Source organism: Rhinopithecus bieti, unplaced genomic scaffold (assembly GCF_001698545.2).
Source record: "Rhinopithecus bieti isolate Rb0 unplaced genomic scaffold, ASM169854v2 scaffold_7888, whole genome shotgun sequence".
Taxonomy (NCBI): Eukaryota; Metazoa; Chordata; class Mammalia; order Primates; family Cercopithecidae; genus Rhinopithecus; species Rhinopithecus bieti.
Genome location: NW_016805944.1, coordinates 1,005,992 through 1,023,229, shown reverse-complemented (window position 1 = coordinate 1,023,229; position 17,238 = coordinate 1,005,992). Strand labels below are relative to the sequence as shown.

The following is a 17,238-nucleotide window of genomic DNA, read 5'->3' as shown; positions in this document are numbered from 1 at the left end:
AAGGTCTTAAACCATTCCCCAATGGTTTTTCAACTTTTTCTTTTAAGCGAAGGAAGCCTATTTTCCTTCCTTCCTTCCTTCCTTCCTTCCTTCCTTCCTTCCTTCCTTCCTTCCTTCCTTCCTTCCTTCCTTCTTTCATTCTTTCTCTTTTTTTTGAGACAGTCTCGCTCTTGTCACTCAGGCTGTAGTGCAATGGCGCTATCTTGGCTCACTGCAACCTCTGCCTCCTGGGTTCAAGAGATTCTCCTGCCTCAGCCTCCCGAGTAGCTGGGATTACAGGTGCTCAAAACCACGCCCAGCTATTTTTTTTTTTTTTTTTTTTTTTAGTAGAGACAGGGTTTCACCATGTTAGCCAGGCTAGTCTCAAACCTTGGCCTCTCAAAGTGCTGAGATTACAGGGGTGAGCCACAGAGCCCAGCCAGGAAGCCTATTTTCAATGTCTCACGTAAAACCTCAACATATAGAACAGATAAAAGAGAAACTACTCTAACTCTCCCTGATTTCTCTCTGTCGCCCAGGCTGGAGTGCAGTGGTGTCATCACAGCTCACTGCTGCCTCGACCTCCTGGGCTCACACAATCCTCCTGCCTCAGCCTCCCAAGTAGCTGGGACTACAGGCGCATGCCACCACTCCTAGGTAATTTTAAATTTTTCTGTAGAGACAGGGTTTTGCCACATTGCTCAGGCTGGTCTTGAACTCCTGAGCTCAAGGGATCTGCCTGCCTCAGCCTCCCAAAGTGTTGGGATTACAGGCGTGAACCACCACACCCAGCCTCTGCCTGGTCTCTTAAGATGAAAGTTCTGTTTCCTTATGTGTTTAAGATGGAGGTGTAGGAAGAGGGGCTACATGTGGCTTTGCAGGCATGGGGAAGGGTCCAGAATTAAGGAGTTTCCCTAAAACCAAGGCAATCCTCTTAAACTTGCTTAATCAGACCATTAAGCCTATTAGGTAATTAACCCCTCTCTGGTGCCTTCCTACCAATCATCCTGAACCCTACTGAATTCATTCTCTTCCATGGACTCACGGAGATGTCCTCTTCCCCACCCTCACCCTAAACTTGTCACAGATATGGGGTACTTTATCCCTGGAAGGCTCAGAAAGATGGGGAGGGAATTCTCACTAATCCCTACGACTCCATCCTCTCTCTGCGTCTTCAATTTCACTTCCCATCTTCTCTCCAGCCAGAGCATCTTCTCCGCTTCCCTCTGAGGGTGGAAGGTATTCATCTTCTACTGAAGAAAACTGGGGTCACCCTCTTCCCCATTTTCTGCCCCCTCTCTCGTACTTCTTCAAACTGCCTGAGAATTTTTGTATGAAACAGCAGAAACAACTCTAGACTAAGAGTGACATTTGTGGTCGGGCACGGTGGCTCATGCATGTAATCCCAGCGCTTTGGGAGGCCAAGGCAGGCGGATCACTTGAGGTCAGGAGTTTGAGACCAGCCTGGCCAACATGGTGAAACTCCCGTCTCTACTAAAACTACAAAAATTAGTCGGGCCTGGTGGCACACGCCTGTATTCCCAGCTACTCGGGAGGCTGGGGCAGGAGAGTCATTTGAATCCGAGAGGCAGAGGTTGCAGTGAGCCAAGATCGGGCCACTGCGCTCCAGCCTGGGTGACACAGTGAGACTCTGTCTCAAAAAAAAAAAAAAAGTGAATTTTGCCACTAATGGGCTCTATGCCCTTGGGCAAGTTGCCTCACCTCTTTGGGCCTCAGTTTTCCTCATCTATAAAATGGGAATCATGATAGTACTACCTCATGGGGTTACTATAATTAATGAAAGAGAAAATGTAAGGAAAGGTACTTGGGATGGTCCCAGGCACATAGAGGATTTGAGAAATGTTAGATATCCTCATTATCAGTATTGCCTACACCATGAACACAACTTCAGTGCTTATCACAGCATCAGACACAGAGCAAGCACCCTACACGTGGGATTTGTGGGTTGGGTTGAGAGGTAGGAGAAGGAGGGGCAATCCCACTTTGTTAATCACCCATTTCCCTAGGGGGCTGTCCCAAACTTTTCCCTCCTTCTTGGAGGAGGAATGTCCTCTCACTGATACAAGCGAGACCTTGTCTCCATTCTCTGCACTCAGCCTCTCCCTAATTCCTGTCTTTCTCATGCCAACTTATAGAATTTTGCCCCTTTTATGTCCCTCTGTACTGGAATGATTCTTTCTTCTCTTCTTCTCTCCTTCCTTTCCTTTCTCCAACAAATCCTTCCTGAGCACCCATGACCTTCCAGTCCTTGGTTCAGGTGCTGGGGATGCAGCAGGGAACAGACAAGGTCCCTTTCCTTTAAATTCATTTTAAATGCATTTATTTACTTATTTATTTATTGTATTTTTAGTAGAGACGGGGTTTCACCATGTTGCCCAGGCTGGTCTTGAACTCCTGGGCTCAAGGGATCTGCCCACCTTGGCCTTCCAAAGTTTTGGGATTACAGGCGTGAGCCACCGTGCCTGGCCTAAATGCATCTATTTAAAGAAGAAATTAGGCCAGGTGCGGTAGCTCACACCTGTAATTCTAGCACTTCGGGAGGCTGAAGCAGATGGATTGCCTGAGGTCAGAAGTTCGAGACCAGCCTGACCAACATGGTGAAACCCCATCTGTACTAAATACAAAAAATTAGCTGGACATGGTGGCACATGACTGTAATCCCAGCTACTTGGGAGGCTGAAGCAAGAGAATTGCTTGAACCCGGGAGGCAGAGGTTGCAGTGAGCTGAGATGGTGCCACTGCACTCCAGCCTGGGCAACAAGTGCGAAACTCCGTCTCAAATAAAAAAAAAAAGAAAGAAAGAAGAAATTTAAAAATCATTGCTAATAACTGGAGCTTGAAGGGCTGGTTATGTTTTGTTCTCCCTAACGTACATTAATATAAACATACGATGTTCAAAAAGGAAAAAAAAAGTTTGTCCATGGACCACCTTAAATAATCTTGTTGTATTAAACTAGTGCAGATCTGACTCCTGGAGACCCCTCTTCAAGTGAGTCTCCTATGGACAGTGATTGGCTAAGACCTCCCCTGCAGAGACTCAGAACTTGAATTCCCAGGAGTCCCCCATTGTGAGCATCAGTTTGTGCCGGTCCTTCCCAGAATTTTCTGCACATCTTTTCTGTTTGGGGGAGTTTCCCACCATGTGAGTTCTACCTCCCCAGAAAGAAACCAGGTCTCTATTGATCAGCCTTCCTTGCAGCAAGGGCAGACACGTGACCTCAGCTGAACTCAGAGCCCTCAGCCATCACACACGCCCACCCTGTTTGAACAACCAAGGCACTGCTTGTGAGAAAGTTCTCCCTTCTAATGAGGCAGAATCTACATGCCAGAACTCCGCACCCACCCATTCCCATCCCACTCTTCACTCTTCACTTGGGTCCAGGCAGCTCCCTCTACCCAATGGCAGAGTCTGAAGAACCGAAGATAGCAAGTTCAGGTCTCCTGATTAATTTCCTGCTGCAATTTCAAACATTTCCACCTTGGAAAGGTGCCATCTTTCCCCTTCTAGTCACTGAGTCTCTGCTCTTGCCCCTTCTGTACCCACCCCTTAGGGATGCTTCTGATGGCTTTCAAAAATCCCAGTGCTTTGGCAGGCTGAGGTGGGCAGATCACCTGAGGTCAGGATTTTGAGACCAGCCTGGCCGACAAGGTGAAACCCTGTCTACTAAAAATACAAAAGTTAGCCAGGCATGGTGGTGGCATATCTGTAATCCCAGCTACTTGCGAGGCCGAGGCAGGAGAATCGCTTGAACCTGGGAGGCGGAGGTTGCAACGAGCCGAGATTGTGCCACGGCACTCCAGCCTGGGTCACACAGCAAGACTCCATCTCAAAAAAGAAAAAAAAAAAGAAAATCAGCCAATACTCCCTTCCCCCTTCCATAAATAACCATTGCCTACCCAAGAGATTTAGGGTGTTGTAGTAAGAGTGGCCTATTTTAGTGTCAGAGAGTTCACCCTCTAAAGTGGCTTTGATCTTGGGGGTCATGAATGACAGAAGTAAAGCTGAAGGGCTGTGGGTTGTCGAGGTGTTGTTTTTGGTGTTAGTCTGGAAGCAACATCAATGTTAGGTGTTGTCCTCATGGCACTTCATGGTTTTGTTTAGGGGCTGGGGACGGGAGAGCTGGTATGTTCTGTGAGGGTACGAGGAGGCTGGGGTTTGACATCGGTACTGCCATCGGGAGCCTGTGGGGATGCTGCTGGCAGAGGATGGTGAGGGTGTGGGGTGGGAGCAGTACGCCAAGGAGGGGCGGGGCTTCAGGCGTGTGATGTGCTTTTGTGAATGGCGGTGTTGCCTATTTGGTGTGAAATGCAATACAACTAGAGTGTGCTTATGTAGGGATGAGATGCTGAAAGGTGTGATGCTGCCTTGAGTTGTGACTGTCTCTGACTGAGAGAAAGGCAGATGGGCCACGGTTTTCTTGGAGTGAATCACCATTGGATGGTGAAAAGGGAAAATGACATTCTCAGTGGCACTTATATAATAATAATAATGATGATGATGATAGCGACTGTTTACTGAGCACTTACCAACTACCAGCCTTATGCTACGTACTTCACATACGCAATCTCATCTAACGCACACAACCCGGAGAGGTAGATCTTCCTGCCTCCATGTTTCAGACAAGCAGGCTGAGGCCCAGAGCAGTGAAATAACTTGCCCGAGGATTCCACACCAAGCACATGACAGTGGCAAGACATGAATCCTGAAAGATCTCATTCTAGGAGGGGCTCTTAACCCTGGTGATGTTGACTTCGTGATAAAGAATGTGGCCGGGCATGCTGGCTCACGCTGGTAATCCCAGCACTTTGGGAGGCCGAGGTGGGTGGATCACCTGAGGTCAGGGGTTGGAGATCAGCCTGGTCAACATGATGAAACCCCATCTTTACTAAAAATATAAAAATTAGCCGGGCATGGTGGCGCATGCCTGTAATCCCAACTACTCAGAAGGCTGAGGTACGAGAATTGCTTGAACTCGGGAGATGGAGGTTGCAGTAAGCCGAGATGGCGCCACTGCACTCCAGCCTGGGCAATACAGTGAGACTCTGTCTCAAAAAACAGAACAAAACAAAACAAAATAAACAACAACAACAAAAACAAAGAATGAGGGCTATGGCTGGGAACAGTGGCTCACACCCGTAATCCCAGCACCTTGAGAGAATGAAGTGGGTGGATCGCCTGAGATCAAGAATTTGAGACTAGCCTGGGCAACATAGCAAGACCCTGTCTCTACAAAAAAATTCAAAGAATTAGTCAGGTGTGGTGGTGCACACCTGTAGTTCCAGCTACTGGGGAAGATGAGATGGGATCATCACCTGATCCTGAGAGGTCAAGGTTGCATTGAGCCATGATTGCACCACTACACTCCAAGCCTGGGTGACAGAGTGAGACTGTCTCAGAAATAAAAAAAAAAAAAGAAAAGAAAAAAAGAGGGACGTTAGGTGCAAGATCTGGCTGGTGTAAGCTATGTTGAGGGTGTGAGATATGTATATGTGTCTGTATATGGGTTTTTATTTTTGGGGGGTTGACAGAGGTGGGAATATAGTCAGGAGTACGGGGGTCCATTATTATTGCAGCTTAAGAATTACGATCTATATCAAGGGGGGCTACCGTTTGTTATTGTCCTGCCAGACTGGGGTCATTTATTTCTGCAAAGAGTCCCTGACTAGAGTTTCCATCCAACCTCTTCACCCAAGTCTTCCTGCCCTTAATGCCTCGTTTTCCTCCCAGCAGCATCTGCCAGCCACTCACAGTGCCCAGAAGCGAGCGTGAACTGCCACCATCTCCTCCATTTCTCCCATCTACTCCCAGAGGCGGGCAGGAGGGGCAAGAATCTCATCTGTCCAGTAGGCCACTGCTTTCTGGGACATCCAGGAAAAGCCCTCACTCCTCTAAGCCTCAGTTTCCCCATCCAAAAATAAGGCCCATTCTAGTGTCTCCCCACACAATGGAGCCAGCCGCCTGAGTTCACATCATGGTTCTGCTGCTTATCAGCTGAGTGATGTTGGGCAAGTGACTTAACTTCTCTGTGCCTCAGCTGTTCATCCGTAACATGGGTTAACATGATAGAATTGTTGTAAGGATTAAGGAATTGATCCATGTCAAGCACTTCCCATGATAATTCCTGGCATACTGTAGTATCATAAGTCTAGCCATTATTATAACTGATTATTATTGTTCCATCATAGCATGTTGGGAGAATGACAAGAAATTGCACGTGAGGCATTAAACAATAATATAGGTAGCTATTGTTAGTATTATCCTCACGGTGACTTTTTTTTTTTTTGAGATGGAGTTTTGCTCTGTTGCCCATGCTGGAGTGTGGTGGCGTGATCTCGGCTCACTGAAACCTCTACCTCCCGGGTTCAAGCGATTCTCTTGCCTCAGCCTCCTTAGTAGCTGGGACTACAGGTGCCCACCACCATGCCCCGATAATTTTTGTATTTTTAGTAGAGACGGGGTCTCAGCATGTTGGCCAAGCTGTTCTGGAACTCCTGACCTCAAATGATCCACCCGCCTCAGCCTATCAAAGTGCTGGGATTACAGGCGTGACCTACTGTGCCCGGCTCCTTATGATCATTTTTATGTGCCTATATGGCAGATGAAGACACTGAGGCTCAGAAAAGGGGATGGGTTGAGCCAGCATCCCCCAGCTATGAATGTATATTATTGAAAGAAGCCCTCAATTTTGGGGTCAAAGTCCTGGACCCTTGCCCAGCCCTGCCCCTGAGTGTGTTTCTGTCAATGGAGACCTGTCCCTCTGCATCTCCTGGCCTCAGTTTCCCCATGGGTAAACAGAAGTAGGGTGGGAGACGGTCTGGAGGAGATGGTCCCTAAAGATTCATCCTAATTTCCCCGCTGTGGAGGGAGGCAGGATAGCACAGTGATTTTGTCCAGGAGCTCCGGAACCAGGCAGCCCAGAGTTGGGTAAATTCTAGCTCCATCACTTAGATACCATGTGACCTTGGGCAAGCGGTTTCATTTTGCCGAGCCTCAGTTTTCCTCATCTGTAAAAAGATGCTCAAATAATCTCTCCCAGGGGTTGTATTGAGATATTAACCCATATCTCAGAGTAGTAGGTGCCAAGTAGGCAGATTTGACTGTTATTAGCAGCACTGGCATCAGTGTTAAATTGTGCTGCAAAGTGATCAGATTCTAAGCATCTCAGTCCCTTTAAGAGAAAGGTGGGAACCCCCTACCCTCTAGAGGTTAGTGGGTGGAGGGCTAGACAGTCTGACTGGGCTCAGGGACCTCCTGGGTCCCTGATCTCTCCGGGACTGGGAACAGCAGTGGGGCAGGAAGGAGGGAAGGAAGTCAGGGACATATTCATGTGTGTGCTGGGGGTGGGGGAGCAGGAAGAAGGACAGGAAACTCCCTCCCATCCCCTCCCCCAACTTCCCTTTCCTCCAATTTCTGCTGGACACCCTCACGGGCATCCAGGGGTCCCTGATTCCTGTCCCACCTGGGTGGAGGTGGGGGAGGGCTAGGATGGGAGGAAGAAAGTCGGCTTGTATTCATCCGCAGGGAGGAGGTGGGAGGCCCCCACCCCACCCACTGCCAGGCCTGGTGGAGAGGAAAGGGTGCACTCTGCCTGAAACCATCCCTCTCCCATCCGGAGGAAAAGACCAGAGGAAGTGGAGATTTTGGCAAGGTGACCGCGGGGAGGGGCTTGTCCTCTCTGGGGTCTCCCTCTTACCAGGGAGCTAGGGGACTGGGCTCTAAGGACCCCAAGAAATCCCACCTCTTCCCTGAGCCCTCCACAGCAGGGCATGCACCTAGAGCTGCCAGCTGGGCTTTTCTTCTCGGGTACGCACACCTCCTTGGGTCACACACCCAGGGAGAGCCCCTCTCTTCCCTCACACCGCCTTCCATGGTGTCAAACATTCGGCAATCTCCAATACACAAGGACACACACATACACTCTCCCTTGTCAAACACACGCAGAATCATCCCCATATCTCTGGTGTCACACAGCCATTTCACACACACACCTCTCCTTGTTACACCCATACACACAGCTGGGTGTCATACGCACACGTGCCCTGTCACATGGGGACCCATCCTTCCTTCTCCTTTTTACACACCCTCGTGCGTTTCACCCATAAGCCCCAGTCTTTCCCTCGTCATACACCCACCTTCCCTGTTGCACACACCCCCTCTGATGTCACTGTTGCACACCTCCATGTGTCACACCCAGCCACAGCCTCTCTGGAGTCACACCCACACCCTTTCCTTGTCACATCCCCTCACCAGCTTCTCTGAGTACCACCCCACCCCAGCCACGCCTGTGTCACACACACTGGACCCCTTTCCTCTGATCTACACGGCCTCTTCTGGCTCACGCCCAGGACCAGTCCATTCAGCATCCCCCACACACCCCCTTGCTTGTCACACACACCCTCTCATGTGTCACACTCTGCCACAGCCCCCTCGGGGGTGACAAGCACACACCTTTCCTTGTCACACGTACCCACTGGAGGGTCTCAAACATGGAGCCCGGCCCCTGTCCCCTTTCTCATACACCCCCTCTATGCTGTCATATTCCTGATCCCTAATGTCACACATCCAGGCCGTAGAGGGCACACATACACACACATGCACACACATACATACCTGTCCTAGTCTCACATTCTCCCACCTAGCTTTACACACCCACCCTTTCCTCCATTTCACCCCACACACCCACCCAGCCTGTCCCCACGCACGATCCCGCCAGGGCCACAGAAGCCTTCCTCTGGGACAACCCTTGTTCAGGACATCCCCAGGGAGGGAGGCTGGGAAGCTCCCGGTCCACAGGCCTCTACTCCTTCCCCTCCCCCAGCCAGGACACGCGAGCCCGGGGAACACCCCTGCCCCGAAAGGGTCACATCACACACCCCTCAAGGACACACAGACATCTGCCCTGAGGCTCTCACGCCCCCATCCTCTGCGCCCCCCAAGGACACTTATCACGCCCTCCCCCCCAATCCCTCTCCTCGCAGACAAAGCTCCCAGCCCCGGGCCTCGGCGAGAGGAGGAGGGGTCCAGCCCCTCCTCAACTCTCCGCTCTGTCCCCCACCTCGGGGAGGGGTGTCTCTCCCCTCCCCAGAGCCCTTGCACCTGCCACTGGAGGGGGGGAAAGGATGGAGAAAGGCGAGGGCCCCTGCCCGCTCCCCCGTCCGGAGCCGCAGCCCTTTCTCACCTCCCGTGTTGCTGCGCTTGGTGCAGACCACCTCGGGGGGCGTTTCGAGGGGCCTCTTGCGGGAATCCGGGGCCTCGGGCTCCATGGGGGGGGCCTGGGGCGGCGGCTGCTGCTGCTGCGGCGGCTGCGGCGGCGGCGGCGGCGGCTGCTGTGCGGCGGCGGCGCGAGGGGCGGCGCGGCTGCGGGCCGCGGAGGCCGTGAAGAGGCGTGCACCGCGCCGGCGGCACTCATCCTCATGGTGGGGGGCGCGGGGGCGGGGGGCGGAGGAGGGGGAGGGGAGGGGACGTGGGAGGGGAAGGGGCGGCGAGGGGTGGGGGAGGGGCGAGCCCCGGAGAGGGAAGCGGGGTAGGGGGAGCGGTTCTCGGGGGGCTGACAGAGCGCTGGAGCGGCTGTGAGGCAGAATGCAGGGCCAAGGGGGGTCTCCGAAGGGCCGGGAAAGACTGAGGGGTGGGTCCTCCTGGACCACAGAGCTGGACTGGACGCGCCACTCGGGTGCGGGACAAGACCCCCTCTCCTCTTGGCTCCGCGGGCAAGAGGGCCGAGCCCCCAGACCCTGCTCGGGGGCGGGGGGCCGGAGGAGCGTGGCCGGAGGTGGGAGGCGGAGGCGGCCGCTAGTGGGGACCCGGGGGGCGGCGGGCGCGGGCGGCGACGGCGACGGGGCTGGCGGTGGCTGCTGGCCCGAGCATCTTCTTCCCGGAGGCTCCCACAGCGCCTGGCCCCTCCCACCCCACGAGGTCACGCCCATGCCGGGTAGGGCCACGCCCTTCGGCGCCCCCATTGGTCCAGCCTTGAAGCCTGGACCACGTCCCTCTGGGTTGGCCACGCCCCTCCCGGCGGCAGAGAGCTGGACCCGAGTCCCCCAGGCTGCTGGGAGGACCCCGGGCTCCTCCAAGCCGTCCCCACTCCTCACCTTGAATGAACGTTTATTGAGCACTTACTGTGTGCCAGGTCCGCTTCCAAGCAAGCAGGTCACAGATGTTATCGCATTTAATCCCCAGAGCGACCAGCTCTGTGAGTTACACTTATTATCCCTATTTTACAGATGAGGAAACAGCCTTAGGAGCATACTTTGACTTTACTTGGTCAAGACAAGAAATTTCGGCTGGGTGCGGTGGTTCATGCCTGTCATCCCAATACTTCGGGAGGCCAAGGCGGAAGAATCACTTGAGCCCACGAGTTTGAGACCAGCTGGGCAACAGTATAGTGAGGCCCCATTTTCACAAAAAAAATTTTTTTTAAAAAAATTATTAGCCAGGCGTGGTAGCCCATGCTTGTAGTCCCAGGTACCCTGGAGTCTGAGGTGGGAGGATCGCTTGAGCACAGTAGTTTGAGGCTGCAGTCAGCCATGATCAAGCCTGGGAGACAGAGCAAGACGTCTCAAAATAATAATAATGATAATAATAATAATAATAAAAGAAAAAAGAAAGAGAAAGAAATTTCACTTCACTCTTTTTCAATCCTTTCAGCTGGGAAATTCTCCTTCAAATCTTTCATCCATCCTTTGAAGAATCAGCACCGTGATGCTGAAAGGCCCCAAGGGATTGAATTCACTGAGCCGGAGTTGCAGCCTGAGCACCCGCCCTGGGACACAACTGCCTCTCCATTCAAACAACAGTACTTAGAGCCTACCTACTAAGTGCCAGGCACTGTCTTCGATGCTGCAGATACAACAGGGAACAAAACAGACTTGGCCCTTGTACAGTACTACTACTCATGTCATTAAGAAAAATTGGTTTTCAGATGACAAAGTGGAGGCCTGGGAACATCGAGGGTGGCTTGTCCAAGGGCACACAGCTTGAGAGAGAGAAACTGGGATGTGAACGCAGGACAAGTCCAATTTCAGGGCCCAAAATCATTGGAACTAGGGGGCCTTTCTTTGGAAAGGATCATTGCTGTTATTCTGTGTTCCTTGATACCAGAATTTCCTTCTCCCTGGATTCTTAATCTCCAAGGAATCTTTCCTTCCTGCCTTGGTCAGAGGCAAGATTAGGCTCAGAGGGGGTCTGGATGTGGGTAATTGTGGCCACTGTGGAATCTGCGGCAGGGGGATCGGCTCCAACATGCCCCGTGCTCCTCCCTTGCTATGCTCTCAGGTCCCCAGGAATGGGGGGGTAGCAGATGGCCTGGGGTGGATGGGGTGGCTACCCATCTGTCCCCTCCCCCCCATTGTCCCCAGAGCCAAGGGGGATGGGAGGGGGCTGTGGTCCAGTGCAGTGTGGATCCTCCCCCTCCATCTTCCTGGAGGGAGCTGAGGAGCTGGTTGCCATGGAGACAGGAAAGAGGCAAGAAGGATGCAGGGAGATACGGGGGTCAGGCTGAGTTCCACACCTTAGACCCTTTGAGTCAAATAGCCTCACGCCACACAGGTACGTATCCCAACATCCATGAAGTTAGCCGTGAAGTTTCCCCCTCTGTGTGACAATACAGAGTCACACTGGCCCTGCTGCAGCTGCACAGGTGCACAGTCTCAGCACAGTCTCACACAGAAACACTCACAGGGGATAGGCACACGCACACACACATACACACTCATCTGTAATGCACATTCAATCATGCAGATGCAAAGCCGCAACACAGGCTGTCATACGCAAATAGACACACATATATCTAATATGCAGATATGTCTCAGGTGCACATATTCAGAGCCACAGCGGTTCCACACTTGGCCCTGCACACTCAGAAAAGTTACAGATCCATGATCAAAGCCACAGGACATCCATGGCCTATGTTACATAAGACATATGAGCGACATGTGATGTATAGACTGACGAACAGACTCAGTCATTCCTTGCACACACATCGGGTAAACACACACATTTAGATACACAGCCCACACAGGCTAACACACACAATAACCGGACTTCACGGGTCACTCAGTGACATGCACAACACACATGGAAAGCTGTGTGCCACTCGGCCCCCACCCCCGAGTCATGCCTGCAGCCCCAACTCTGCGCTCCCCCCATCGAGCCCTCCCGTTTGGACACACACAACAGCACGGTCGGTCACGCACTCACACTCACACACAAACACAAACCTCCTGCTAGATATTTTTAAACCCAGGCTAGTTCTGCTGCCATGGCAACCGCCCCAAACCCATCACCATAGCAACCCAACGTCAGCTTTCCAAGCACCAAATCCTGGGGGACTGCAGGGCCCCAATCAGAGGCTGGCGGAGGGAGCTGCTGCACCCTTTGCCATCATCCATGCCTCCCCTGTGCCCCCACCCCAGAGCTTTCAGGAGAGTGGTCACCCTAGTCTGGGCAGGGGCCAGAGTCAGGGATACCAGAGAGCCAGACCAAGCTGGGGCAGGGGCATCCCCAAACCTGACTTTTCCTTCCATCCTGGCAGAGCTATATGGAGAGGCTCGCTGGAGTGAAGATTGGCCTGCACAAGCCTGGGTGTGCATTCTGGCTCTGCCACTTACATGCCATGTGACTTGGCCATGCCCTTACCCTCTCTGAGTCTCGCATCCTTTAATTTGGAAAATGTTGCTGCTGCTGTTAATACCCCCTTTATTTTTATTTTTTATTTATTTTTATTTTTTGGTACTTTTAGTAGAGACGAGTTTTCACCACGTTGGCCAGGCGGGTCTTGAACTCTTGATCTTGGGTGATCTGCCCGCCTCGGCCTCCCAAAGTGTCAGGATTACAGGCGTGAGCCACCGTGTCTGGTCAATATCCCCTTTAAATAACTGTTATGATTTGGTGGTTAAAAGTCCAGGCAGATCTACATCCAGATTCTGGCTTTCCCACTTCTTAGCCATGTGAACTCAGGCAGGGCCTTCTCCTCTCTATGACAAGTCTCGGGGGTAAACGGTCCAACTACATAGGTCTGCTGGGAAGATTCCCCAGCCAAGCGGTATGGCAACTGTCCTAAGAACTTTGTATGTATTCTAACTTATTTCAGTCTTAAACATGGTCTTATAGGTAGACTACTATTCTTATGCCCATCTTGCAGAAAAGGAAACTGAGACCCAGAGAGCTTGCCTGGTGTCACATAGCTACAAAGTTTAGAAGGATGGGATTTGGGCCGGGCGCAGTGGCTCACAGCTGTAATCCCAGCACTTTGGGAGGGCGCGATGGGAAGATCACTTGAGTCCAGGAGTTCAGGACCAGCCTGGACAACATGGTGAAACCCCATATCTACTAAAAAATACAAAAATTAGCCAGGAGAGGTTGTGCACACCTGTAATTCCAGCTACTTGGGAGGTTGAGGCACAGGAATCACTTGAACCCAGGAGGCGGAGGTTGCAGCGAGCTGAGATACTGTCACCACACTCCAGCCTAGGTAACAGAGAGACACTCTGCCTCAAAAAACAAAAAAAAAAAAAACAAACAAAAAAAAAACAAAAAAACAAACAAACAAACAAACAAAAAAACAGAAAAGAAAAGAAAAAGAAAAAGAAAAAAAAAATGAAGGAGAAGAATGAATGGGATGGGACTGGAGCCTGGGCAGTCAAAGACACATCTTTAGCCATTTCTCTCTCCTGCCTCTCAAAGAGGGCAGTTTGGGGAAGGGTGATAGAATGGTACATCCTTGGAAAGGTTTTCTGGCTTTTGTTTTCTGGGATGAGATGAAAGGCCTCAGTCTTCCAGCCTGCAGAATGGAGATTGAAATGATACTGCTGGCTGGAGTGTCAGGAGGATCAATAAGGCAGTTTGCACCTGTTGGGCTCTGAGGACAGGCTGGCGCCCCTGAGTGCTCTTGTACGTGCAGAGTAGATCAGGAGAGGTTGGGCGAGTGGGCAAATGGGCAAGCATTACCTGTGCAGACTCAGGAGGGAAGCTCACTGGGGCTCAAACCTCAGCTTTCCCAGCCTGGTGATCTCAGGCATGGGCTGTCTCCAGCGTAAACCTCAGTCTCACCATCTGTCAAATGGGAATCATGACCATACTCGGGGTGTGACAAGGAGTCCATGAGCCAAAGCAGGCAAAACCACTTGGCATGGATCTCAGCAAAGAGATAAATCTGAGCTGCTATTAATATCATCCATCCACTCAGTGCACAGGATTTAGGAGAGGCAGGACTGCAAACTTTTTTGCAGGGTTTTTGCAAACTTTGTTGACTCACAGTGAGAAACACACATCATGATGCAATGCATATATTAGGTTGGTGCAAAATTCATTGCGATTTTTGTCATCAAAACAATGGCAAAAACCGCAGTTACGTTTGCACCAACCTAATACAACTGAAATGAAAGTTTCGTGAAACCACGCTTCATCTCCACCTTAGTCTACATTATGTCGACACTATGTGCACAGACTCCGATTTTTTTTTTTTTTTTTTTTTTTTTTTTTTTGAGACAGAGTCTTGCTCGGTTACCCAGGCTGGAGTGCAATGGTGCGATCTCGGCTCACTGCAACCTCCACCTCGTGGGTTCAAGCAATCCTCCCGCATCAGTCTCCCAAGTAGCTGGGATTACAGGCACCCGCCATCATACCCGGCTAATTTTTGTAGAGACGGGGTTTCACCGTGTTGTTCAGGCTGGTCTGGAACTCCTGACCTGAGGTGATCCATCCGCCTTAGCCTCCCAAAGTGCTGGAATTATAGGTGTGAGCCACTATGCCTGGCTGACTCTGATTTATTATATGCTATTGAAAAAACTACTGGTTGATTCCAGAGCCTGCTAAGCAGTTGTGACCGACAGTACAGAAAACCCTGTGTGGAGATTAGACTGTGGAATCCTTGAGTCCCTGGAGGATTTTAAGCAGGGAAGTGACACGGGCATCATAGGGGCAATGAAGGAGAGGGGGCTAGATGGGGGCTGGGATGAAGCCAGAATGGACTCTATGGAGGAGGACTTCTTTGCCTCTACCCCCTGGCAGAAGCAGGGGACATGGAGATCATTTGAGCCTGGGAATTCAAGGCTGCAGTGAGCTGTGAGATGGAGAGGTGTGGTCATATACCAACAGCAGAAAGCAGCTATCTCAGCGCTTTGCACAAAAAGGTATAATGGGGAGGAGCGTGAACCCCAGACACTCATCTGCTCAGCAAATATTTACTGAGCACCTACTATGTGTTGGGCACTGTTCTAGGCGCTGGGGATACAGCAGTGAACAAAGCAGATACAGATGCCTGACCTCATGAGCTCACGTTCTGGGGAGACAGATAATCAAGTAAAAAAGTAATATAGAGTGTGATAGATGAGGGTAAGTGCTGTGGGGAAAATGCAGCAGGGGAGGAGGAGGCATAGGATATGGGGGCAGGGGAGATGGCTGCAATTTTATTTATTTATTTATTTATTTATTTATTTATTTTTGAGATGGTGTCTTTCTCTGTCGCCCAGGCTGGAGTGCAGTGCCGCGATCTCGGCTCACTGCAAGCTCCGCCTCCCGGGTTGACGTCATTCTGCTGCCTCAGCCCCCCGAGTAGCTGGGACTACAGGCGCTTGCCACTACGCTCAGCTAATTTTTTGTTTTTTTAATAGAGACAGGGTTTCACTGTGCTAGCCAGGATAGTCTCGATCTCCTGACCTCGTGATCCGCCCGCCTCGGCCTCCCAGAGTGCTGGGATTACAGGCGTGAGCCACCGCACCTGGCCTATTTATTTATTTATTTATTTTTAGATGGAGTCTCACTCTGTTGCCCAGGCTGGAGTGTGATGGTGCAATCTTGGCTCACTGCAACATCTGCCTCCTGGGTTCAAGCGATTCTCCTGCCTCAGCCTCCCAAGTAGCTGGGATTACAGGCCCGCGTCATCATGCCCAGTTAATTTTTGTATTTTTAGTAGAGATAGGGTTTCACCATGTTGGCCAGGCTGGTCACGAACTCCTGACCTTAAGTAATCTGCCCACCTCAGCCTCCCAAAGTGCTGAAATCATAGGCATGAGCCACCACACCTGGCCTGCAATTTTAAATAGGGTTGACATAGAGAGAGAAGGCCTCGCTGAGGACTGACATTTGAGCAGAGACCTGAAGGAGGTGGAGGGAGTGGGCCGCATGGGTCTGTAGGGGGAGCAGCAGGTGCAAAGGGCCTGAGGCAGGAGGTATGCCTGATGTGTTGGAGGAAGAGCAAAGAGCCTAGGGAAGGTGGAGGAGAGCAGGAGAGGGAAATAGTGGGAGGAATAAGGCTAGAGGGTTAGTCAGGTAGCCAACTGTGCAGGGGGCCTTGAGAACCACCGTAAAGACTTTAATTTGCATGCCTGTAATCCCAAAACTTTGGGAAGCCAAGGCAGGAGGATCCTTTGAGACCAGGAGTTAGAGATCAGCCTGGACAACATAGTGAGACTGTGTCTCTACAAGAAATTAAAATAAATTAGCCAGACGCGGAGGCATATACCTGTAGTTCCAGCTACTCTGGAAGCTGAAGATCGCCTGAGCCCAGGAGGTCAGGGCTGCAGTGAACCAAGATCACGCCATTGCGACAGCCTCGGTGACACAGTAAGACCCTGACTCTAAATAAATTTTTTTTTAAAGACTTAGATTTGACTCTGATTTAAATGGGAGTCATGGGAGGGTTTTGAACAGAGGAAGAACTTGAGCAGACTTAAATTTTATCACAGGATCCTTCTGGGTTGGACACAGTGGTTCATGCCTGTAATCCCAACACTTTGGGAGGTCAGGGTGGGAGAGTTGCCTGAAGCCAGGAGGTTGAGGCTGCAGTGAGCTGAGATCACACCACTGCACTCCAGTCTGGGTGGCAGAGTGAGACCCTGTCTCAAATAAAAAAAAGTGGGGGAGGCCGGGCACCGGTGGGTCATGCTTGCAATCCCAGCATTTTGGGAGGCTGAGGCAGGCAGATCATCTGAGGTCAGGAGTTTGAGACCAGCCTGGCCAACATGACGAAACTCTGTCTCTACTAAAAATATAAATATTAGCCAAGTGTGGTGGTGGGCGCCTGTAATCCCAGCTACTCGGGAAGCTGAGGCAGGAGAATCAATTGAACCTGGAAAGCGGAGTAAGACTCTGTCTCAAAAAAAAAAAAAAGATTGGAGGAATCCTTCTGGCTGTGTACGAAGAACATGGTATCAGGGATAGGGGCAGAAGTAAGGAGCCCAATAGGAGGTGACTTGGACGATCCAGGTGAGAGGTGCTGGTGGTTGGACCAGGCTGTGAGG

The 17,238-nt window shown here is 51.3% G+C and overlaps 1 protein-coding gene across 1 annotated transcript in view; it reads right to left on the bottom strand.

Moving 5' to 3' along the window:
* NOVA2 (NOVA alternative splicing regulator 2) overlaps nucleotides 1-9,331 on the bottom strand; it is a 39,738-nt gene extending 30,407 nt beyond the window's left edge. The window contains exon 1 of the mRNA XM_017874269.1: nucleotides 9,180-9,331. Within this exon, the coding sequence (XP_017729758.1) occupies nucleotides 9,180-9,264 (85 nt within the window). The 5' untranslated portion in view covers nucleotides 9,265-9,331. The remainder of the gene's footprint in view (nucleotides 1-9,179) is intronic.
* Between the last annotated feature and the right edge of the window lie 7,907 nt (nucleotides 9,332-17,238).